The sequence below is a fragment of the Podarcis vaucheri genome (genome assembly GCF_965113315.1).
Source record: "Podarcis vaucheri genome assembly, chromosome: 18".
In the NCBI taxonomy this organism is placed as follows: Eukaryota; Metazoa; Chordata; class Lepidosauria; order Squamata; family Lacertidae; genus Podarcis; species Podarcis vaucheri.
The window spans coordinates 5,982,968-6,009,120 of NC_138756.1; the positions used below are offsets into that span (position 1 = coordinate 5,982,968).

The 26,153-nt window shown below is 46.5% G+C and overlaps 2 protein-coding genes across 4 annotated transcripts in view; both read right to left on the reverse strand.

The window, feature by feature from the left end:
- Positions 1-404: 404 nt before the first annotated feature.
- On the reverse strand, positions 405-8,000 carry MICOS13 (mitochondrial contact site and cristae organizing system subunit 13). The gene is made up of 4 exons (XM_082206816.1): positions 7,863-8,000; positions 3,491-3,647; positions 1,211-1,262; positions 405-726 (listed from the first exon to the last, which is right to left on the reverse strand). Exons 1-4 carry the CDS (start codon positions 7,889-7,891, stop codon positions 629-631), a joined length of 336 nt encoding a protein of 111 aa, XP_082062942.1. The 5' UTR covers positions 7,892-8,000; the 3' UTR covers positions 405-628.
- A 15,883-nt stretch (positions 8,001-23,883) lies between these two features.
- The window catches only part of CELF5 (CUGBP Elav-like family member 5), a 70,299-nt gene continuing 68,029 nt past the window's right edge, over positions 23,884-26,153 (reverse strand). For 2 of the 3 annotated variants that reach the window (XM_082206487.1, XM_082206486.1), the window contains exon 13: positions 23,884-25,307. The gene's annotated coding sequence lies outside the window, so the exon portion shown is untranslated. The remainder of the gene's footprint in view (positions 25,308-26,153) is intronic. The other variant, XR_014215171.1, reaches the window with a different exon arrangement.

The window sequence follows — 26,153 nt, forward strand, 5'->3', positions numbered from 1 at the left end:
ACAAGACTAAGCTATTAGTAAAAAATTATATATTCTGGACAGTCTTTTCTATCCACGGTCAATGTTTGCCTCTTTATATTTAACATAAATAAAAATATTCAAAATATAACAGGGATTGGGTTCATGTATCAATTTCTGAGCACAATTCAAAGTGTTGGTGCTGACCTTTAAAGCCCTAAACAGCCCAGTAACCCTGAAGGAGCGTCTCCACCCCCATCGTCTAGCCCAGACACTGAGGTCCAGCTCCAAGGGCCTTCTGGTGGTTCCCTCATTGCGAGAAGTGAGATTACAGGGAACCAGGAGAGGGCCTTCTCGGTGGTGGCGCCCGCCCTGTGGAATGCCCTCCCATCAGATGTCAAGGAAACAAACAACTATCTGACTTTTAGAAGACATCTGAAGGCCTGTTTAGGGAAGTTTTAAATGTTTGACGTTTTATTGTGTTTTTCATATTCTTTTGTTAGCTGCCCAGAGTGACTGGGGAAACCCAGCCAGAGGGGCAGGGTATAAATAATAATTCTTATTCTTATTATAAAGTCTTTTATTGCAGCCCTTGAGAAACAGGGGCCAGACTCTGGTGCTGAACACCTCCCCATTAAAGGCGGCAAGAGGGGGCCTTATCAGAGAAGCTTCATTTGATGAGGTCCTTCATGTACTTCCATCCATTCTGGGTATATTCACTGGCCCTGGTGGGGGCTACGGAGAGAGCGCCGATTGTCGTCCGAACCCCTGCAGAAAAAACAACAACAAGAAGAGCAACAAGAAAATTAAAGCAAGAAACTGCAACAGAAAGTTGCAGCGTAGACTGATATCCCTGCTCAGAATTCCATTCCCCCACTGCCAGTCAAGTTAGCAGGTTCTATCAGGCCGCAGGGGCAGACTCGCTCAGCGTACGGTTTACCCACATATTTGCCCGGGGGGCAGAAGATAATAGGAATTGGCATGCATGCGTCAGGGGTTGAATTAAAAAGCCGTACCTGGAAAGGATTTGCTGTTACAATTATTAATTAAGATACAAGAGATGGGAGGAGGAGGAGGAGGAGGAGGTCATGGAAAGAAGGTAACGGAAATTTGAAAGTGATGGTTTTATTTTCTCTTTTTCTTTTTGTTTTTTTTCCTTCTCTTTTTTGTAATGTTGTTTTTTTCTGTGTAACTCAAAACTTTTTGTGTTTCAATAAATATTATTATAAAAAAATAAAATAAAAAGCCGTACCTGTGTTCCAGTAGCTGCAGAGGGAGAATTCAGTCTTTGGGACAGCAGGAAGCTGTGGGAATGAAGAACACAAGCAAGGCATATAAAAAAGGCTGGTGGCACCTTCGAAAACAGCTTGCATTGCAAAAGGTTCTGGGTTCAAGACCTAGGAATCTCTGTTTAGAGCAGGTGTAGCGAACCTGTCAGCCATCAATGCCACTGGATTCCACCAGCCCCAAAGAACATTTGTGCAACGGTCAGGGATGCAGGAGGCTGCCTGGAGCTCTTCACATGAAGGGCAATGTATAAACTTAATGAATAATAATAATAATAATAATAATTTATTATTTATACCCCGCCCATCTGGCTGGGCTTCCCCAGCCACTCTGGGCAGCTTCCAACAAAAAACTAAAATACAGTGGTGCCTCGCAAGATGAAAAGAATCCGTTCTGTGATTCTCTTCGTCTAGCGCTTTTTTCGTTTTGCGAAGCAAGCCCATTGACGGATTAGCGGATTAGCGCTATTAGAGGCTTATCTGATCGGATCAGCTGATAAGCGGCTTAGCGGCTTAGAAAAGGGGGGGGGGAACCCAGCAGGAACTCGCAAGACATTGTCGTCTTGCGAAGCAAGGCCATAGGAAATTCGTTTTGCGAAGCACCTCCAAAACAGAAAACTCTTTCGTCTAGTGAGTTTTCCGTCTTGCGAGGCATTCGTCTTGCGGGGCACCACTGTACAATACATTAAAAGCTCCCCTAAATAATAATAATAATTTATTATTTGAATAAAATATATACACACACACATATATAATTTATATATGAATAAAATAAATACAATACACTTGTGTTATCGCTTGCTAATTATGCTGTTTTAAACACACATTTTATACCCGACTTCCTTCAGTAAGGTTTTGGATTTGGATTTGGATTTGATATCCCGCCTTTCACTCCCCTTCAGGAGTCTCAAAGCGGCTAACATTCTCCTTTTCCCTTCCTCGCCCACAACAAACACTCTGTGAGGTGAGTGGGGCTGAGAGACTTCAGAGAAGTGTGACTGGCCCAAGGTCACCCAGCAGCTGCAGGTGGAGGAGTGGGGAAGCGAACCCGGTTCACCAGATTACGAGACTACCGCTCTTAACCACTACACCACACTGGCTCTCTTTTCTTTTGAAACGTTTAAGATCTTTTTAAAAAATAAATAAATAAATATTATCTTTGCTGGGTTAAATGCACATTCTGCAGCTAGACTCCTCTGTCATGCTTCCTTTTGAAATCTTTATAGAGTATTTTAGTTTTCTGTCGATTTCTTTGAATACCTTTCGGGCTGCTCATTCTTCCTCCGCCGCTGCTGCCACCACCAGGTTTCTGGTGTGGTGAACCAGTTTATACTCGAGTCAATAAGTTTTCCAGTTTTTTGTGTGCTAAAATTAGGTGCCTCCGCTTATATTCGGGTCGGCTTATACTTGAGTATATATGGTGTGTGTGTGTGTGTGTGTACACACACACACACACACACACACACACACACACACACACAAGTTTGCCTCAAATGCTTTTCAGAACAAAACCAGCCAGCAGTTGTAAAAACAGGCAGGCCTTTTCAGTGGTGACTCCCTGCTTATGGCATGCTTCCTCAAGGAGTCTCACCTGGCGCCATCATTACACAGGTTTAGGTGCCAGGAAAAAACATTCCTTCTTTCATAAAACCTTTCGATTTCAGTTATCTATGGGCTTATTGCATGGGCGGGGTGTTTCAATCTAGATTTATTTATTTATTTTAAGAGAGCTGCCTTTTGGATTTATTTATTATTTAAAATGCTGGTTTTAAGGTGTACACGCATCAGCTTTTTGCTTAAACTATATGCAAGCCAGTTTGAGTTGCCGTGGCAAAAAAAAAAAAGAGAGCGAGCAGATAGTAAAATTTAATACAGTGGTGCCTCGCAAGACGAAAAGAATCCGTTCTGTGATTTTCTTCGTCTAGCGGTTTTTTCGTCTTGCGAAGCAAGCCCATTGACGGATTAGCGGATTGGCGCTATTAGCGGTTTAGCAGATAAGCGGCTTAGCGGCTTAGAAAAAGGGGGGGGAGGAAAAAAACCCCGCAGGAACTCGCAAGACATTGTCGTCTTGCGAAGCAAGCCCACAGGAGATTCGTTTTGCGAAGCACCTCCAAAACGGAAAACTCTTTCGTCTAGCAAGTTTTCCGTCCTGCGAGGCATTCGTCTTGCGGGGCACCACTGTAAATAATAATACTCAACAGGTCTGGGAAGCCACAGCGAAGCCAAACTCTCCGATGAGCTCTTACCTTCCAGCCAAAATATTTCGCCCATTCTTCCACAGCTGGGGGGAGCGCCTCTTGGGCTTTACGGAGGGCTTGGGCACCCTCTTCACCCCCACTCAGCAAACCTTGGCTGTAAACAACGTAGATGGCTCCCCCTGCCAGGCCGCCTTTGACCAGGAACCTGAGCAGAAAAATCAGAGGATCACAGAATTGTAGTACAGTGGTACCTCGAGGTACAGACGTTTCAGGTTACAGACTCCGCTAACCCAGAAATAGTACCTCGGGTTAAGAACTTTGCTTCAGGATGAGAACAGAAATCGTGTGGCAGCAGCAGGAGGCCCCATTAGCTAAAGTGGTGCTTCAGGTTAAGAACAGTTTCAGGTTAAGAACGGACCTCCAGAACGAATTAAGTTCTTAACCCGAGGTACCACTGTAATAATAAAATAATAATAATATTTTTTTATTTGTATCCCGCCCTCCCCAGGCTCAGAGCAGCTAACATAATACAGTGGTGCCTCGCAAGACGAAAAGAATCCGTTCTGTGATTCTCTTCGTCTAGCGGTTTTTTCGTCTTGCGAAGCAAGCCCATTGATGGATTAGAGGATTAGCGCTATTAGCGGCTTTTAGCTTCTTATCAGCTTATCGGATCAGCTGATAAGCAGCTTAGCGGCTTAGAAAAAGGGGGGGGGGGAGGAAAAAAACCAGCAGGAACTCGCAAGACATTGTCGTCTTGCGAAGCAAGCCCATAGGAGATTCGTTTTGCGATGCACCTCCAAAACGGAAAACTCTTTCGTCTAGCGAGTTTTCCGTCTTGCGGGGCACCACTGTATAAACAATACAATATGCATAAAAACAGACATCAATTAATTAACTGGAGAGTTGGAAGGGACCCTGGGGGGGGTCATCCATCCCAACCCCATGCAATGCTCAAACCCCGCAACCGTGAGATTAAGATAAGGTTACCAGATTTTTTTCAATGAATGCAGGGACACTTTTCAACTCCAATGGATTTTGTATGGGGACTGATTTGCAAATCCGGGGACTGTCCCCAGGAAACGGGGACATCTGGTAACCTTAGATTAAGAGTCTCATGCTGTACCCACGGAGCCATCTCAGGAAAGGGGCGAGACGGGCAAAAGGGATATAAAGGATTTTGCAGTTGCAACCAGCCCCACAGAAGGCACGATTTGAGTCTCTCGCTTTCTCTATAGCCGTAGTCTACCTTGCCAGGGTCCTTGTGAGGACAAAGTATGCAAAGGTCTCACACCTCCAGAGGACATAAAATATGAGAAATATAACACTTTGCACGGAAGAGCCAGTTAAGATCAGAAGCAATGCAAGGGGGTTCTTGGGTAAAGTTAATAATGAGTTATTAGTTTTGGGTTTTTCTTTTTCGTTATGTGTTTTGTGTTATCTCCTTTTTTGTTTTAATGCCTCAACCTGCCCTGTGATCTTCGGGTGAAGGGCAGTACAGAAATTTAATAGATAATAATAATAAGCTTCCTTCCTCAGCGGGAGGGGATGAACTCTGCATACGCTCAGAGGCACCAGAGAATTTGCTAACAAAGGGCAGCCAAATGTCAAAGAAACTTGTGTTGGTCACGGGACAGGCAGAATTCCAACAGGTAAAGCTGCTTTCTCTTCTGCATCCCATAGACACAATGAGAGGGGCTGATTTTTTTTGGGGGGGGCACTGTATTAATAGGCAGAGGGCAGCCCTGGAAAGAGAGGGGGCAGGTGCAATATAAGCCCCCAGATCATGAGCGTACCCAAGGAGGGGGGCAGAAATCAATAAAAATACATAGCAAAATGAGGTTCTGCGCCCCTCAACAAAAATCCTGGCTATGACACTGCCCCAAATAAATTATCAAGCTTCTGTACAACACTCAGAACAGGTGGAAATTGAATTAATAATAATAATAATAATAATAATAATAATAATAATAAATAAAGCCACTCTGGGCAGCTTCCAAAACAATATTAAAATACAGTAATGCATCAAACATTAAAAGCTTCCCTAAACAGGGCTGCCTTCAGATGTCTTCTAAAAATTTTGTATTTTTCTCTTTGACATCTGGTGGGAGGGCGTTGCACAGGGCGGGTGCCACCACCGAGAAGGCCCTCTGCCTGGTACCCTGTAACTTGGCCTCTCGCAGTGAGGGAACCACCAGAAGGCCCTCGGTGCTGGACCTCAGTGTCTGGGTAGAACGATGGGGGTGGAGACGCTCCTTCAGATATACTGGACCGAGGCCATTTAGGGCTTTCAAGGTCAGCACCAACACTTTGAATTGGGCTCGGAAACGTACTGGGAGTCAATGTAGGTCTTTCAAGACTGATGTTATGTGGTCTCGGCGGCCACTCCCAGTCACCAGTCTAGCTGGGTTAGTTGCAGTTTCTGGGTCACCTTCAAAGGTAGCCCCACATAGAGTGCATTGCAGTAGTCCAAGCAGGAGATAACTAGAGCATGCACCACTCTGGCCAGACAGTCCGCAGGCAGGGAGGGTCTCATCCTGCGTACCAGATGGAGCTGATAAACAGCTGCCCTGGACACAGAACTGACCTGTGCCTCCATGGACAGCTGTGAGTCCAGAATGACAGGCAGCTTTCTGCAAAGATCCCTGGGATCTGTCGTTTGTTAAGGATGCTGTGAACTATAGCTCTGCGAAGGGGAAACTACAGTTCCCATTATTCTTTGGGCGGAGGTCCTGCGCTTTAAATGTGGGCTGTGGATATGCCCCGTGGGGTTCTTCTTTAATTATAATTTTATAATAATATTATTTGTACCCCATTCATCTGACGGGGTTGCCCCAGTCCCTCTTGGGTGGCTTCCAACATTTACAAAAAACAGAATAAAACATTAAACCAGGGGTCAGCAAACTTTTTCAGCAGGGGGCCGGTCCACTGTCCCTCAAACCTTGTGGGGGGCCGGACTATATTTTGAAAGGGGGGGGGGAATGAACAAATTCCTATGCCCCACAACTAACCCAGAGATGCATTTTAAATAAAAGCACACATTCTATTCATGTAAAAACACGCTGATTCCCGGACCGCCTGTGGGCCGTATTTAGAAGGCGATTGGGCCGGATCCGGCCCCCTGGCCTTAGTTTGCCTACCCATGCAATAAATATTAAAAGGCTTCTCTATACAGGGCTGCCTTCAGGTGTCTTCTAAAGGTTATATAGTTACTCATCTCCTTGACATCTGACGGGAGGGCATTCCCAGGGCGGGCGCCACCACCAAAAAGACCCTGTGCCTGGTTCTCTGTAACTTCAATGGCACAGTTACCCCAGTTAGTATTTGCCAGTTACAGTTAGTTTTTGCCAGTGAAATGGGAGGGACTGTTTGGATCCAACAGATTACGGTGGAAAGAGCTCAGAGAGACGTATTTTGCAAAATGCGATCCCTTTTGTTATCAGGATTTGCAGGGGAGGCGATGAAATAAATATGATGACAGTGAGATCAGCACCAACATTATGAACCCAAGAAAAATCAGAGTAATCTTTATTTGCATCAGCCTCAAGCCACAGCAACCAAAGAAGGAATAAAAGCTGTTTTAATATTTCTGGGCACCAGCATATCGAAATGCAACCAAAGAAGGAATAAAAACTGTTTTAATATTTCTGGGCACCAGCATATCGCAATGCAACCAAAGAAGGAATAAAAACTGCTTTAATATTTCTGGGCACCAGCATATCGCAATGCAAAAAAGAAGGAATAAAAGCTGTTTTAATATTTCTGGGCACCAGCATATCGAAATGCAACCAAAGAAGGAATAAAAACTGTTTTAATATTTCTGGGCACCAGCATATCGCAATGCAACCAAAGAAGGAATAAAAACTGTTTTAATATTTCTGGGCACCAGCATATCGAAATGCAACCAAAGAAGGAATAAAAGCTGTTTTAATATTTCTGGGCACCAGCATATCGAAATGCAAAAAAAGAAGGAATAAAAACTGTTTTAATATTTCTGGGCACCAGCATATCGAAATGCAAAAAAGAAGGAATAAAAACTGTTTTAATATTTCTGGGCAGCAGAATATCGAAATGCAAAAAAGAAGGAATAAAAACTGTTTTAATATTTCTGGGCAGCAGAATATCGAAATGCAAAAAAGAAGGAATAAAAACTGTTTTAATATTTCTGGGCACCAGCATATCGAAATGCACAGGTTTTTATTTCATTTTAAAATGCACATTTCAGCTCAGAGCATGCCAAAATAAAATGGGGGTGGAGCAGAAGGGTTGACCCTTTTCTTTTTTTTTGCTGCTGGGATTTGCAAAAAGCTCCAAAAGAACCAGGAGGCATTCCCCCCTTTGCATCCTTGCTCCCCATTGAACGTTAGGAGAAAAAGAAATGGAAACACAAAGCAATCAAAGGAGGCCCGCCCGCCCGACTCACTTGACAATGGGGAAGATGCGGGGAGCCATGACTGGGCGACGTCTCCGCGCGCGGCGCAAGGGCAGCTCGGCGCCCGCCCGCGCCGTTTCCAGAGGACCCAGCCAGCCAGAGAGCGAGCGACGCCTCTCGCGGGACTTCTCGGGAATTGTAGTCCGAAGGCGGGCGAGTCACATGCCCTCCCACTGAACGTCCGCTCTAGCCTTGCGACTCGTTGGTTGCACCTCCAACTCAGGGTTTTTTCTTCTTGCTTAAAGGGAGAGAAAGGCGCTTGGCAGCCTGTGTTTTGTGTTTTTTTTAAAAAATTAAATTTATTAGGGAGCAAGTCCCAAACATAAGCATCTGCCTGTTTTTTTATTTTGCAGATTTAGTGGGTGTTTTTTTTGGGGGGTGTGTGTATCATGCTGCAACATTTCGTTGCAGTTCCCATTGCAGTTCTCATTGGAAAAATTCCCTACCAGATTGATTGATATTTATTACGGCCATTGGCCCGTCACACGACAGTTTCCCACCAACATATATATACTTAAACCTCCAAATTTAAAACAGCCAAAAATTTACAGAAAAGAGACAAGAACCAAAGCAAAATAAGCAAAAGACCAACAACATACATTACAATAAATTTGCAACATAAACATCGCCCTCTGCTCATAAGTTAATATCCCGACCAGAGAAGAATGGAAGATCAATTGGATGGACTATGCCGAAATGGCCCAAAATGACCGGAAGAATCAGAAATCAGGAAGACCAAAATTTTAATAAGGAATGGGGGAAATTTATAACTTATCTTAAAAACCATTGCAAACAGTTAACAGGACTGGAATATCGCTTGTAGTTTAATGGTGAATTTTGGACACGACAGAGATTTTGGATCATCATAAAAGATGAAGGAGGAAATGATTAACGATAAGACCCACAAAGGGGAAGAGGGAAGTCTAGGAGATTCTTTGGAATCTTCTTTTCATGTTGAATGTTCGATGTGCGACTGTAAAATTTTAATTTGAAAAAACAAATAAATACAGTGGTGCCTCGCAAGACGAAATTAATCCGTTCCGCGAGTGTCTTCGTCTAGCGTTTTTTTCGTCTTGCAAAGCAACCCTATTAGCGGTTTAGCGGATTAGCGGTTTAGCTGCTAAAAGGCTATTAGCGGCTTAGCGGCTTAGAAAAGGGGGGGAGCGAAAAAAAATCTCAAGACTCGCAAGACATTTTCGTCTTGCGAAGCAAGCCCATACGGAAATTCGTCCTGCAAAGCAACTCAAAAACGGAAAACCCTTTCGTCTAGTGGGTTTTCCGTCTTGCGAGGCATTCGTCTTGCGGGGCACCACTGTAAATTATATATAAGGGACGTGGGTGGCGCTGTGGTCTACACCACTGAGCCTCTTGGGCTTGCTGATCAGAAGGTCGGCGGTTCGAATCCCCGCGATGGGGTGAGCTCCCGTTGCTCGGTCCCTGCTCCTGCCAACCTAGCAGTTCGAAAGCACGTCAAAGTGCAATTAGACAAATAGGTACCACTCCGGCGGGAAGGTAACGGTGTTTCCGTGCGCTGCTCTAGTTCTCCAGAAGTGGCTTAGTCATGCTGGCCACATGACCCGGAAAAACTGTGGACAGACCCCTGCTCCCTTGGCCTGAAAGCAAGATGAGTGCGCAACCCCAGAGTTGTCCATGACTGGACCTAACGGTCAGGGGTACCGTTACCTTTACCTATTTAGAGTGGTACCTCGGGTTACATACGCTTCAGGTTACAGACTCCGCTAACCCAGAAATAGTACCTCGGGTTAAGAACTTTGCTTCAGGATGAGAACAGAAATCGCCCTCTAGCAGCGCAACGGCAGCAGGAGGCCCCATTAGCTAAAGTGGTGCTTCAGGTTAAGAACAGTTTCAGGTTAAGAACAGACCTCCGGAACGAATTAAGTTCTTAACCCGAGGCACCACTGTATATAAAAGAAAAAGCCGCTTACAAAATAAGAATAATCTGAACGGGCCCGTGTTTCAGGGAAAGTCCAAGACAGGCATCCCCAAGCTTCGGCCTTCCAGATGTTTTGGACTACAATTCCCATCATCCCTGACCACTGGTCCTGCTAGCTAGGGATCATGGGAGTTGTAGGCCAAAACATCTGGAGGGCCGAAGGTTGAGGATGCCTGGTCCAAGGTGTTGTTTCATCAGTCTAACCCACCCCAAAATGATCAGGTTGTTGGGTCTCTAGGATGGTTTTTCCCAGGGGGCCAGAGAGGCAAGCCGGGGGCCGATTCAAAGGCTGAGCCTGAGAGATGGATGGAGAGGCCCCCACCCCACAATTTTAACAAGTCCCCCCTCTTTTCCACCAAAAGCCATATAAGAGTGGTGCAGAGCTAACAACTTGCTCATAAATACAAGGAAGACAAAGGAGCTTGTGGTGGACTTCAGGAGACCGAAGAGCAACGTCCAGCCACTTTTGATTGATGGGGTCTGTGTGGAGAGGGTAGCAACGTTCAGATTTCTGGGCATTGAATTACAAGAGGATCTGTCCTGGAGTGTCAACACAAGGGGGCTTGTGAAGAAGGCACAGCAGAGACTGTACTTTTTGAGAATACTAAGGAAAAACCATCTTCCGCAGAAACTGCTGCTTGCCTTCTATCACTGTGCCATTGAGAGCGTGCTCACTTATGGCTTAGGTGTGTGGTACGGAAGCTGTACTACCCGGGACAGGTTGGGGTTGTGCAGAGTTGTTAAGGCAGCAGAGAGCATTGTTGGCTGCCCACTCTCCACCTTAGAGCAGATTTATGCCACAAGGTGCCATAGGAAGGCACTGGACATAGTAAAAGATCCATTGCATCCTGGTCACTGTCTCTTCGAGCTCTTGCCGTCGGGACGGAGATACAGGTCGATGAAGACAAGAACGAGCCGTCTTAAGAACAGCTTCTTCTCCAGAGCGATCTCGGCCCTGAATGGGAAGCCCGGACTTTGAAAGTCATCTAATCTTCCTTGCTGTCTTATACTGTATTGTTTTAATTAGTGTTTTTATAGTTGTTTTGATTTTGTGTGGAGTGCCCTACCTGGGTGGATGGAGCAGCCAAGTAATAATAATAATAAAGATATTATTATTATTATTATTATTATTATTATTATTATTATTATTATTATAAGATCACTTCTGCCACCACCATCACGTGGTGCCAGAATCCGGCCCGATTCACATGCAGCGCAGCACAGAGGCAAAAATCTCCTCCAACGCTCTTCTAGACGTTTCCACTGGGAGGCCGGGATAGCGCACGGCTGCCGCCACCTTGTGGCTGTCAGGAATAGCAGCTAGAGCAATATCTTTAAAACTGGATTTTTAAAAAAAATACATTTCACACACCTGACATGTACATTCTTGGTTTGCAGCCCACGAGTTTATTGTTATTTCAAATTAGCACATTTGAAAGGAAGGCGGTTACCTCCTCGGTCCTTTCCTCTGCACTTAAACAGCCATTTTATAGGATCGGCTGTGATTATTTTTAGATGCCTTGGCGGCCCTCGTTTTATTAGGGAACATAACCATTTCCTGGCATATTGAGAAGAATTGGTATGTTGGGAAATGCAAATTGCAATTCATTGGCACCCACGAATGAAATTCAAACGGAGAGCACAATCCCATTGGACACAGCGGGTAAGCGTGCTCATTGTATTAGTTGTCTTATAATAATTTTGCCCTGGTTTTCTAGCAAAGGGGGGGGCTTGCAAAGGTCAGTGGCAAGACAGCTCCTGCAGTCTAAAAGGCTTGCGGTCTTTTTTCTTTCTTTAAAGACACAACAGACAAGGAAAACGAGAGGAGGAGGGAGAAGGAAAATGCAAACACAAGGCACAAGTGCTTAAACTTTCGCAGGGGTCAGCAAACTTTTTCAGCAGGGGGCTGAAAACTGTCCCTCAGACCTTGTAGGGGGCCGAACAATCCTGGGAACGGCTTTGACTGGCCGGCTAAACCAGGTGAGGGGAGCCAATGGGTCTCAAGCCCTCAGTGAGTTAGGGGCTTCCCCTGCATGTGAAGCCAGTATCTGGCCGACGGAATGGACGAGACCAAGAATGGGTCGAACGGTCAAGAAGGCGGTTTCTGCCTGTGCTGCAGAGGGAAGGGAGGCGCAGGTGGGGCTCATCAACCTGGGAAGGGAGCCCATCTAGAAGAAGGAAAACTCTGATCCCAAACCTCCGCTGTCTTGCAGGATATCTTTGGGAGAAGAAAAGGCTCGGGAATAAAACTTACACAGATCTCATTAAGTTATAATAATAATAATAATAATTTATTATTTATACCCCGCCCATCTGGCTGAGTTTCCCCAGCCACTCTTTGCGGCTCCCAATCAGTGTTAAAAACAGTACAGCGTTACATATTAAAAACTTCCCTGAACAGGGCTGCCTTAAGATGTCTTCTGAATGTCAGGTAATTATTTATCTCTTTGACATCTGATGGGAGGGCGTTCCACAGGGCGGGCGCCACTACCGAGAAGGCCCTCTGCCTGGTTCCCTGTAGCCTCACTTCTCGCAATGAGGGAACCGCCAGAAGGCCCTCGGCGCTGGACCTCAGTGTCCGGGCTGAACGATGGGGGTGGAGACGCTTCTTCAGGTACCCCGGGCCGTTTAAGGCTTTAAAGGTCAGCACCAACACTTTGAATCGTGCTCGGAAACATACTGGGAGCCAATGCAGATCTCTCAGAACCGGTGTTATGTGGTCTCGGCGGCCGCTCCCAGTCCCCAGTCTAGCAGCCGCATTCTGGATTAATTGCAGTTTCCGGGTCACCTTCAAAGGTAGCCCCACGTAGAGCGCGTTGCAGGAGTCCAAGCGGGAGATAACCAGAGCATGCACCACTCTGGTGAGACAGTTTGCGGGCAGGTAGGGTCTTAGCCTGCATACCAGGTGGAGCTGGTAGACAGCTGCCCTGGACACAGAGTTAACCTGTGCCTGATATGTCTGATATGTTCACCCAAAACTTAACACTGGCGACGAGGATGGGATCGATGGACATCAGAGCACAGCCGGATGCAGCCACCCTCTGAGCAGAGCTGACTGTTCTGGCTAGAGCACGGTGTTCCATCCATCGCCCTTCACGCCGGCATCGGAATCATGGCTTCATTTGTGCCTCTACCGCCGTTTGCGCCAGCCTCTGAATCATGGGACTCGTACCTCGCTCGGTTCGACTGCTACAGGTGCAACCAATGCTTGGGCCGTCTCAAACACCTCAGGCCCACAGAGGCTGAGGAATAGGCCCCGCTTACGCTCCTGTGATACTTCTGTCAGCTCGTTGGCTTGGAGGTAGCAGTCGAACCGAGCGAGGTAGGAGAACAGTCAGCTCTGAATTGGTTCTGTTCAGTGATTTCGCTCAGTGATTCAGCTCATCTCAGAGGGTGGCTGCATCTGGCTGTGCTCTGATGTCCATTGATCCCATCAGACAACACAGCGATTTCTCCAAAGCAGCTCTTTATTTGTAAGCTGGAGCAGAACTGAACAGCAAACAGTTCAGTCGGCCTGCTTTTATAGGCAGCCGGCTGTCAACATTGTAGCAACAACAACCCAGGGTTTCCTGCCTAAAGTACAGTGGTACCCCGCAAGACAAATGCCTCGCAAGACGGAAAACTCGCTAGACGAAAGAGTTTTCCGTTTTGGAGGTGCTTCGCAAAACGAATTTCCTATGGGCTTGCTTCGCAAGACGACAATGTCTTGCGAGTTCCTGCTGTTCCCCCCCCCTTTTTCTAAGCCGCTAAGCCGCTGATTAGCTGATCCAATCAGCAGATAAGCCGCTAAAAGCCGCTAATAGCGCTAATCCTTCAATGGGCTTGCTTCGCAAGACGAAAAAACCGCTAGACGAAGAGAATCACAGAACGGATTCTTTTCGTCTTGCGAGGCACCACTGTAACTGATGTGGACCTGAGTGAAAACTATACACACGATACTCCTGGTGGCCAGGGGGAGAACTTCAATACATAACAGATCTACAGTGGAGTCCCTAAGGCGCTTTGCACTCCTCCTTCCAGCCAAGCTTGTTCTGTTTTCCTTTGGACCACATCAGCAAAGCCAAGAGGGGGGTCTTGTTGTCTGGGCAGCTCCAGACCTCCAGACGCCTGGCCAAGGCCTGTGCCCCAGGGAGGTCACTACAGTCATACCTCGGGTTAAATATGCTTCAAGTTGAGCGAGTTCGAGTTGCGCTCCTCGGCAACCCGGAAGTAACGACGTGCGTTACTTCCGGGTTTCGCCGCTTGCGCATGCGCAGACGCTCAAAAGGACACCACACACATGCACAGAAGCGTCAAAAAGCGACAAGCTAGTTATGTTTACCTCTAGATGCGAACAGGGCTCCGGAATGGATCCCGTTCGTATCTAGAGGTACCACTGTAATGCTTCACTGCCAAAGGCACCCTCCATTGTCCCTCAAGACAGGTGGGTGCCTGATGGATTTTATGTAGGGCACCCAATGTAGGGCGGTTGTACATGCTCAAAACATCCCTTGTGGGTGAACGGTTGTGTTTCTCCTCTGCGCGGGCTCCGTCGGCTTTGCCTATTTAAATCTGCATCAGACCACAAATCCTCACGAAAATCCATCAGGCTGCGACTTTCTCCCCAGCTAAGAAAGTGCACAGAGGCACTGCGGTCCTTAATTTTACATTTACCCCCACCCCACCCCCCACACACCGCCACCACCCTGAGTTACTCCCTGCCCCAGGGCAACTCTGATCAGTAGACTCGGGTTCTAGTAAACACACAAAAAAGCATACTGGATCCTGCAAGCCTGGCATGTAGAGCCTCCAGGTACAGACGCACTCTACCATAGGACGCCAGGAGCAGCAAGGACGGAGGCCTCTCGTGCCCTGTTTGTGGCCTTCCTGGAGGTACCCAGTCACTGTTGAAAATGCGGTGCTGGGTTGAATGGAACAGATCCATTTATTGTGGTTCTCAATTTCCACAACAGCCTTTTTGTATGCTGTCCTCCCTGAAATATGCATTTTAACACACACTTTCTCCTCTACTTTCTGCAATTCTGCGCACATTACTTGGCGGGAAAATTTAGCTTTGAATTACTTGGATAACGTGCGGGTTTTCAAAGGATGGCTGCATTTCGGTTCTTGCAGGGTTTCAGAAACTGCAAACTGAATTTAATCCCCCTCTCCGCCACCTTTTTTTTTGAACTCTTCTAAGGGGAAATCAAGAAGATGAAACCTCTCCATTCTGAAGGAAATCAGCCCTGAGTGCTCACTGGAAGGACAGATCCTGAAGCTGAGATTCCAATACTTTGGCCACCTCATGAGAAGAGAAGACTCCCTGGAAAAGACCCTGATGTGGGGAAAGATGGAGGGCACAAGGAGAAGGGGACAACAGAGGACGAGATGGTTGGACAGTGTTCTCAAAGCTACCAGCATGAGTTTGACCAAACTGTGGGAGGCAGTGGAAGACAGGAGTGCCTGGCATGCTCTGGTCCAGGGGGTCACGACACGAAGAGTCGGACACGACTAAGCGACTAAACAACAACAACAAGGGGAAATCAAAACACAGCAACGCTCTCTCAAGAGAAAAATAAAAGTCTTTCACCTGAAGCAATTGAGACTCCATTCTGGTCCCTGTTCATTCAAATAAATTCCATTTGCTTGGTTTTTTTTGTTTTTGTTTTTATTCAATAAAAGTCATAAGATTCTTAAGACCACAGCAAGTTGCTGGACACTCAAGTCTATTGGTATGATTTCACCTGCAAACATCGGAAATTCTTGCAGCAGCAATTGTCAATGGAAAAGTTGGTGGGTGGGGGGGTGAACGGGGAGGAGAAAGAGGAGGATACTCCCCCCTCCCCTCTTATTTTCACACAGTACTTCAAAATGTCCTTTTAAGGTAGAGAGAAGGAATGTGGTTGGCAGGTGGGGGTTATAGGTATATATTTATATTTATATATATATATATATTTAAATATATATATATTTCTTTTTCAAGTTCAAAATTAAGGTTCAGCCATCATGAAACCACTCCATAGCAGAAATAGAACGACATTGTACAAATCACATACGGAATTGATGGTTTTTAAGTATTAAAAAAACCTGTATTTACAGCTGTAAACGTGGACTTTAGAAAAACAACTCACAAATCATTCACACTGTACGCTCCCTCTGTTCCGAGAGGTCACACACACACACACACACACACACACACACCTCCCAAAGCTCTGGAAAAGCGGTAGGCAATTCTGATGGAGCCCGCGGCAGAACTTGGAAATTCTTCCTCGATGAGATATAGCAACTTGAGATGTCAACCCTGCCCGGAATTTCCTTGGCTTTGTTGAAGTGGGCCTGGGCAAACCCAGCGTCTGTCCTGCGAACGGGCTCTTTGGCGGCTGACTTGGAAAACGGCGTTGGCTTTTCAGTAACGCAGAGAATTTCATTTCGGTGTTCTGTGTTGTGGGGGTTTTTTGCATCCGTAGCGCCTTGTGGGCATTATTTCACCCTTAACAACAACCCTTTAAAGTGGGCCAGTATTAATTCCCTCTCTGCACATTGCCCATTGCAGATATCAGAGGGCGAAGAGAATACTGATTCGCTAAGGCGAGATTGAGGTCCATAAATGACAGCGCAACCTTAGCCACCTCTCTACTCGGAAGTAAGTGCCACTGAGGTCGGCGCAGTCCTCAAGAGGGAAGTGGGCATTGTTTGGCAGCTGTTCAGCCTGACCCTATGCCTGTCCTCCTCCGAAGCAACACCCCACTGTTCTGCAATGGGGCTTACCTCTGAGTAGACCTGCAAAAGGTTGCACCGAAAGCCTCCAGACCTGATACACTTCCAGGGGCGAAGGAGGCAGAGCTTTTTACTTAGAGAGGACCGTTCTCTGTTAGAGGACTGTGTCTGGCCAAAGTTTAGTTTGAAGATGAAGAATCCTAAAAAGGGACAAAAAGAGAATTGGCACCTGGTTTGCAGAAGGAGCTGCTACACACCTGGGACTCAGCTACACTCAACAATCACTGCATTTTTCGCTCTATAAGGCGCACCAAACCACAAGACGCACCTAGTTTTTGGAGGAGGAAAACAAGAAAAAATATATTCTGAATCTCAGAAGCCAGAACAGCAAGAGGGATCGCTGCGCAGTGAAAGCAGCAATCCCTCTTGCTGTTCTGGCTTCTGGGATAGCCGCGCAGCCTGCATTCGCTCCATAAGACGCACACACACATTTCCCCTTACTTTTTAGGAGGGAAAAAGTGAGTCTTATAGAGCAAAAAAGACGGTATATTTTATAAACATGTGACACTAGATGCTGCTGCAGAGCAGCGATCCGTCACCAATGGGATTTTGCATCGAGAGCTTTTATAGCTTTTATTTTTCTATAACGGTTTTTTATTTCTAAATCAGTGTAGATCCAGCCCTGGAAAGGGACGCATTTCTGTTCGAACTAGAGCCATTACTTCTTGATTTGCATCCGGCTGTACGTGCAAATTTGTGGGCAGTGGTGAAAATCCTAGGCAACGCCTAACAGGGCAGACCTCCCCGGGAGTAAGTCCCATTGAATCCAGTGAGTCGAGTGTGAGGATTGCAGCTTTTGTCTCCCTCGGGTGCTCTGCTGTACCCGATACTAAACCGGCGACTAGCTTTGGGTGCATGCCTGACAGGACCCTGTAATTTAGTGGCTGAACACCTGATTTGCATGCAGGAGGTTCCGAGTTCAAGTCCTGACATCCGCACTGGGAGAGACTCCTTCCTGAAACCCGAGAGCGGTGCTGCAGGCCAGTGTAAACATACCAATGTCCTGACTCGGTTTAAGGCAGTGTCCTATTTAAGTTGGCCTCAGAACGATCAGAAAGGGGGCAGAGACCAGTTCCTTTGGAATGGGTGTTTCCTGAAAAGCAAAAGAGGGCAGTTTGGTTCCTTGGCAGAGGGAGGCAATTCAACTGGCAAAGCCTCTTGCCCCAGGAGTATATTATCCCAATTTTGCAGATGGAAAAATTGAGGCTGGGAGAGCAGAGGTCTTGTCCAGTGAGCAAGGGGACTTCACAGTTCCTCAGGCTCCTGACTGATGTTGCGCCAGCCCTGAAAAATCAACGAGGCCGGGGGTTAAGGAGCCCTAAACTGCTTTTGCAATTTTGACCCCATGAGAAGCTGGGTTCTGTACCCACCTTGGAAGAATGGCAGATGAAGGTGATTGACTACATGGGTTTGGCAGAAATGACGTGCAGAATCCGAAACCAGGGAAGAGAAACAGCGGAAGAAGATTGGAAAAAAATTAAGGACTATTTAAAGAAGTATTGCAAAATTAATGAGTGTTAAAATGATGTTGGGTTAGAAAATAAGCAGTTACTAGCAGTAACGGATAAGCCAAGGAGAATAAGTAAGATTAAATTCAAGTTAAAATAAGGGAAGGATTTGCTGAAGAATTGATTAGAAATTGGAATACAGAAAGGGGAAGTATGAGGAAATCGGGGAAGTAAATTATAAGAAAATAAGATTTTGAAATTGTACCTGTTTTTTGTTTGTTGTGTTTACTGTATTGTATTGTCTTCTTTTGTTTTTGTTGTTATAAAAATTATGGAAACTCTAATAAAAAAATTATAAAAAAAGAAGAGAAGATGGGTTCTGTTTGGGGGGGGGGGCTGCAGAGACTTTGCAGGCTGCCTGAGGCTTCGCCCCCTCCCCTCCCTTAGTTGTTGCTGTTTGCATAGGTAATTTTTTGCAATGTTTAAAGCTGGTTTGCATATTTTGCTCTGAGGGGCGAGGTGGCAAAGTGGACATCCTGAAGGGGCACTTTTCCTAGAAGGAAACTCCAGCCAAAGCGGGTGTGTGTGTGTGTTTACTTCTGAGTAAATGCACACACCTAGGATCACTCTGCAAAGTGCTGTCTCTCCCACACCACCAAACTACGCTGGAACTGGCTCCCGAGACTTTGCCAGGCCTTGCCCATGTGATCCCAAGAACACCTTGGAAACAATAGGGGCTAGAAACTTGCTCTGTTTGTTTGCTTTTTTAAAAAAAAAAGAAATTAAGATTCTCAAGAAGCCTAATCCTGAGGCTCAGCCTGCCCTCTGCAGCCACCAGAGAATCGTGCTCTAGCCTGAGGCCTCCTTCTATTTGAAAAAGCCAACTTTTTAAAAAAATTAAAATTAAAAAAGCTGTTAAATGCAGCTGCAATTTTTTAATAAGGCTCTGGCGGTAGAAAAGAAGGGAAGCTTCCATCTTCCAAGCTATACACAACTCTCCCACCAACCATCTGTTCATTGGAAAGTGTTTAAAATGCCTTTTAAAAAAAATAATTACCCTTTTTTTTGGTGGGGGTGATTTTTTAAAAAAACGAATTTGCTGGAATTTCGGAGGAGGCTGGCAAGGTGTGTGGACCAAATTACTCATGCCCGGGGGGGGGGGGGAGACTGTGACCTTCCAGATGTTCAGTTCCAGCTGCCACCCGTTTAAGCCAGCATGCCCAATGGCCGGGGCGAAGGGCGGCAACATCTGGCGAGCCAAAGTTTCTCCATCCCTCTGTTACGCTGCAAGTGCCACACCTGGGCTGCAATCCTACACACTCCCACTTACTGTCCAATTCAATGGCATGCGCTCCTGGGGAGATGCCCTCAATTGGGAGAAAGAGTTGCCTTGCTCTGAGTCTAACAGCGCAGCTACGCCTCTTCAGTGAACATGGTGCTTTCAGACGAGGGCTTTCTTATCTAGTTCAAATGCCTCTGAAAGTGGGGAGAAGTCTGTTGTTAAGAAGGAGAGCATGTGTTTCGAACGTGGGGCCCGGACACACTCGTCTTTTTTTTTTTTACACAATCCTTTAAATTTAAATCCTTTAAATTCCTAGGAGTTTATCTCAATGAAGACCTTACTTGGAAAATCAGTACAACCCAGGTGGTTAAGAAAGCCCAACGGAGACTGCATCTCCTCAGAGTATTGCAAAAGAACGATGTTAATCAACATTTGATGACCTCCTTCTACCGGTCCACAATAGAAAGTGTCCTTTCATACTGCGTCACGGTGTAGTACGCTGGTTTGACATCAACTGATAGGAAGTGCCTACAGAGGGTGGTGAATACAGCACAAGATATTATGGGCTGTCCCGTGAATCCGCCGGATGAAATCGCGGAAGAACGTTGCCTCAGGAGAGTGAGGGAAAATTCTCAGAGATGATTCACACCCTGGCCGGCACTTTCTATACAAGTTGTACAAGTGACCATAAAGTATTTCAATTCAATTTCAGTTTCCCTTTTGCCCAGTTCTGAGAGCTGTTGCCCTTTTCATTTCCCCATCCGGTGCATGTTATTTGTTTAACTGATTTTTTAGAATAAATAAATAAAATATGTGCCTCCTGCTTGATTGGGAAAAACAACAACAACAACCCAAAACTGAAGAGACCTTGAGGCATTTTCAGGAAGCTTACGTCATGCCAACCAGTTGTGGGAAGGTGGAGGGAATGACGCTTTGACAGTCGTACCTTGGAAGTCGAACAGAATCCATTCCGGAAGTCCGTTCGACTTCCAAAACATTCTGAAACCAGAGCGTGGCTTCGGATTGGCTGCGGGAAGCTCCTGCAGCCAATCGGAAGCCCCGTCGGACGTTCGGGTTCCTAAGAATGTTCGCAAAACAGAACACTCACTTCTGGGTTTGCGGCGTTCGGGAGCCAAAATGTCCCAGTTCCAAGGTGTTCGGGATCCAAGGTATGATTGTATATAAAGGTAAAGGGACCCCTGACCATTAGATCCAGTCGTGGCCAACTCTGGGGTTGCGGCGCTCATCTGGCTTTACTGGCCGAGGGAGCCGGCGTACAGCTTCCGGGTCATGTGGCCAGCATGACTACACCGCTTCTGGCGAACCAGAGCAGCGCACGGAAGCGCCATTTACCTTCCCGCCAGAGTGGTACCTATTGATCTACTTGCACTTTGACGTGCTTTCGATCTGCTAGGTTGGCAGGAGCAGGGACCGAGCAACGGGAGCTCACCCTGTTGCGGGGATTCGAACCGCCGACCTTCTGATCGGCAAGCCCTAGGCTCTGTGGTTTAACCCACAGCGCCACCCGCGTCCCGTGTTGAGGTGGAGGGGGCATTTAAATGGTGACTGCTTGTTGTGGGGTGGACCACTGCTGGTGGGCTTTTATCCAGTGGGTTCCTTCCCACAGCTCAGAGTGGCTGGGGCATCCCAAGTCAGGTGGGCGGCATAGAAGTAATGAAATCCTTATTATTATTATTATGTTCTGTTTGGCCCATATTAGAAGCCTAAGGCACCAGCCGCAAACTAGGGTGCCTCCGTTAAACCCCTGGGCTTGGCAACAGGGAGCCCTCGAGATATCTTTTGGGACTACACCTCCCATCATCCTTTGCCCTTTCTTTGCAAGGCTGGCAAGAATCTGACTCCAATTGGACGGTGGCTCCCTGCTTGCTCACCTGACACCATTTCCCTCTGTTAGCCTTCCTTTTTCTCCCAGGCCCCTGAAGCAGAAGGGTTTCAAGTCTTTGTGGCCTCGTTTCATGGGGCAGGTTCTGCCTTTGAGTGGAAAAGATGCGCTCCTTCCTAGGTTTCGTTGATTGGAATTTAATGTTCATGGACTGCGTTGTAAGTCCGCTTTGCAAGCAAAGAGACTGATATTCATTAATAATACTTGGGGTGGAATATACAGTGGTGCCCCGCAAGACGAATGCCTCGCAAGACAGAAAACTCGCTAGACGAAAGAGTTTTCCGTTTTGGAGGTGCTTCGCAAAACAAATTTCCTATGGGCTTGCTTCGCAAGAGGACAATGTCTTGTGAGTTCCTGCTGGTTTTTTCCCCCTCCCCCCTTTTTCTAAGCCGCTAAGCCGCTTATCAGCTGATCCGATAAGCCGCTAAAAGCCGCTAAAAGCGCTAATCCGCTAACACGTCAATGGGCTTGCTTCGCAAGACGAAAAAACCGCTAGACGAAGAGAATCACAGAATGGATTCTTTTCGTCTTGCGAGGCACCACTGTACCGTATTTTTCGCTCTATAAGATGCACCAGACCACAAGACGCACCTAGTTTTTGGAGGAGGAAAACAAGAAAAAAAAAATTCTGAATCTTAGAAGCCAGAACAGCAAGAGGGATCGCTGCGCAGCAAAAGCAGCAATCCCTCTTGCTGTTCTGGCTTCTGGGATAGCTGCGCAGCCTGCATTCGCTCCATAAGACGCACACACATTTCCCCTTACTTTTTAGGAGGGAAAAAGTGAGTCTTATAGAGCAAAAAATACGGAATGTGGTTGGGATAGCTTTTCTTAAAAAAAACAAAACTCTACATGGACAGAAGAAGCCCTGAATTGCTTGTTAGATAGCCAGCTGCTCAGGGCAGGCTGGCTTGCCTTGGGATATTGCCAAAGTCACCGCTGCGGGAACATGCCCACTTCTGACGCTGGGTTGCCCCCACTCGCAATGCTGCTTTAGGCTGGGGTGGGGACCGTCTGTGCCCTTCCAGATGGCGCTGGACTCCAACTCCCAGCAGCCAGCAGGGGCAGTAGTCAAGCATGATGGAAATTGTAGTTCAGCAACTTTTGGAGACCCATAGATTCCTCTCCCTCTCCCTCTCTCTCTCTCTCTCTCTCTCTCACACACACACACACACACACACACAGGAATGTTTAAGTATATAGTAAAATTCTGGCATATTTCAGACTAGCCTGCCGCAGGAGATCTTGTGTAGCAATACATATACATATATATAGATATATCTCCATGTTTAAAAAGATACATTTTTTTGGTCAAATCGCTACCCTTGGCATGTTTGGCTCTCCTGCCACCGAAGCTAAGCTGCGGGGTGCGAGTGTTTTAAAATGTGCTTTTAAATCTGATATACGCCCGGGATCAATGGTGGGGGTTGGGGTGGTGGTGGAAGGGTGGCTGAGAGCGGAGGTAATGGGTGGGATGAATCTAGGGAGGAAGTGCAGTGTAATGGCTAGAGCGTTGGACCTGGAAGAGCAGAGTTCGAAACCCCCGCTCAGTCATGAAGCTTGGAGGATGAAATGGGGGGGGAGGGGGGATGGGCCTTTTGCCACACCTAGAGATCCTTGGAAGATAAAGGTGGCATATTAATGAAATGATTAAACAACAATAATAAATAAGAGCCAGGGAAACAAAGCTTGGGCTTCTGGGTAAGGAAGGGGTAGCAGGCTGGGGAGATACAGATGTTTCTGGATGACAAACTCCACAAAGGAGGCTGGGGCAGATGGGAGTTGGGGGTTCAGCCATATCTGAAGGGCTCCAGACATCCGTCTGTCCCCACAGCAATGGGGTAATGGGGGGTGGAAACAGGGGTGGGGCGGGACAGGGTTAAAGGACTCCTCCAGAGGCTGGGGAAAGGGGTGGTTGAGAGAAACCCCTGGGACAGGCAACACGCTCTACATGGGGCTCCCTTTGAAGGTGACTTGGAAACTGCAATTAATCCAGAATGTGGCAGCCAGACTGGTGACTGGAAGCAGCCGCCGAGGCCACATAACACCGGTCCTCAAAGACCTACATTGGCGAGATGTGCTTCTACTTCTCAGAGGTCCAGTCTGGCTCAGTTTGCAATCCTTGTTTTGCTGATTTCCTTGAATATTCTAATTTTCTGAGATGGTTAATTTGGGGTTTTCATCAGCTGTACGCCATGATCATTGCAATGATAGCAAATCAAGGCTTGACATATCTCGCTTTGCATGTCACGAGTCGATCTCGTATATTAGTTTCACTTTCGAAGTTGAATTCGTGAAATAAAGGAACTTTTCCACGATATTCTAATTTCCCGAGTTACTCCTGTACACTGAAATTCAACCAGGGGAAAACGAGGAAGTCACTTAACAATGTTTCTGAGTTTGGTTTAAATAAGGTTGAGATTTATGTTCGTTTGTCTATTTGTTTAAATTTTTTTTTTTTGGAAAATCAATAAAAAAAATTTGGGGAAAAAGAACCTCCAAAGACAGGGGCAGTCTACCTCCCAGCAACCAAAGGGTGGTGTGTGTGTGTGTGTGTGTGTGTAAGCAAGTCTTTTCATGCCCTGCTGCTTAGGCTGGACACTGTCAAAAACAGTCCACTGGGCAGATGAGGTATTGGTCTGATCAATCAATGCACAACAGATTTTTTTTGGGGGGGAGGGGGTTGGAATGGTTGAATGCAGATAGAATGAGAAGTGGGAAGAGGGGTTGGAAAGGCAGTGTGCTATTGGGTGGGGAGATGGGGGGGGGCTGGCGTTCCAGATCTCTGTTTCCAAGAATCAGCCATGCCTTTGGGCTGTGCAAAGTCTCTAAGCTTGCGTTGTGTATACAGAATCATAGAGCTGAATAGTCCAATGTAGGAATAACCCTCTGCAATGCATATATATATATGTATATCTACACACACACACACACACACACACACACACACACACACACACAAACACACACACACACAGATACGTGTATCAGTTGCATACTGTTTGATTTGTTCCCCTGAAGAGAGAACTCTTCTGCAATAATATTTTGCTTGCATCTTCTTGGGTTAGCAAGTTCACACACACACACACACACACACACACACACACACACACTCATACACGCTGGAAACATCGGCTATCTGCAGAACAGTAAAAAATAAAGTAAAATTCAAGTCTGTTGCTGGAGGCAGTGTTGTAACCCTTATCAATAGGTTCCTTTCCTTTTCCCTTGCTTCTTCTTTTTTTAAAAACAGTTAGCCCTCCATTTGATCAGGAATATTTGGCTGTTGAGGAAGGGGGCGAGGAAGAGAGCCTCCCCCGCACCCCTCGCCCCGCTGCGCTCTTTCCTCTTTCCGTTTCGGCGCAGCCACGGAAATGCCGTCGCGAAGGCACTTCTTCTACCTGCCCTCATCCGCGGAGCCTTCCTCAAAGACACGCCCAAGCATCCCTTCCCCTGGCCCTTCGTCCGCACTCCGTCCCGGACGCCAAGGCGGAAAAAGCTTCTCCTTTGCACCCGGTAGAGCTCTTGTGGGGGGGGGGGAAAGACCCAGGTCCTTTCCGACGCCATTCGAGGATCAGGCACTATCTGTCGTCTCGCATCGACTCACCCGCCGTAGAAAGGAAGAAAAATTTGGTCCTGTGGTTTTTCTTTTTCTCTTCTTCTTCTTCCGAACATTTTAAAAAAAATAGAGTTGCTGTAATATATATTTATATATCCTTATATATATATATCTCTTTCTCTTTCTCTTTCTCTCTCTTCTATTTATATACACAACACGGTTTAAATTAGAAAGCCAGCTGTTAAAACGATGCAACCAAGTTTTCAGGTTGGTCCATTGGCTAACTGGGGGGGGGGCAGCTGTCCGCGGTGCTGAATTCCCCCACACATATACACACACCCTGTGAATCCTTTCAGGAGGACGTTGTGAAAGGTGTTGTCGTTGTCACTGGATGTTGGCTGGGCTTGTTTGTTGTCGTTGGCTTCCCCCCGCCCCCCCACTCCACCCAAGGAAGGTGGGGAATTGTTCGGGGGCGGGGGATCCCTTCTTTAAAACGAAAGAACGAAATCAACTGGAAGAGGGGATGCTTAACTTCACCTAAAGGAGAAGAAGAGAGAGAGAGAGGTTGGAGTGCAAGGTTGCCAAAGTCACACACCTGTCGTCACGCCCCCCCCCCTATGATAAAATACAGCATGCTCACAATTGTGCATGGGGGCGGCGTGCGCGTTCAGATCAGGGATCGAAACCGTTAGAGGCTGCAAGCGCTTAAAATATTTTGGTGCCCCATACATATCTAATTCAAAATCTAAAACAATAATAAACCATGAACTGAAATTTTATTTTTTCAAAATGAAATGAAGCCTACTGTAAGATGGAAGGAGATGCTTATTTTTGTATACTTGCACTTTATTCGAATTTTTCTTTCCCCTCCTCCTTTTTCTAAAAGCCTTTGATCAGATCCTCAAAACTAATCTGGCATCTATACCTAGTGGAGATCAGGCCCCCCACAGCCTGCCTTAATAATAATAATAATAATAATAATAATAATAAATTTTATTTATACCCTGCCCTCCTCAGCCAAGACCAGGCTCAGGTCAGCTAACACCAGGTAAATACATTTGATTAAAATACAACTTAAAAACAAGATTAAGTACAACATTAAAATGCAGCCTCATTTCAGTAGAAACTCAAATCAAAAACTTTTTGGGGATGAAAACGTCAAATCTTCACCAAGGCTAACTATCCAGACTGGTCCTACGTGGGCCAGAAAAAAGCCAGGGAAGTCCCCAAATAGGAGTTCCATCACAGAAGGAGAAAGGGAAAAGGAAAGAGGGGGAGGGGATTAGCTTGATTCCAAGCCAAAGGCCAGGCGGAACAAGTTTTGTGGTGTGGTTGTCGTATTGGGGTTTTTAATAGATTCCAACAGGGAAAATGAACACTCAG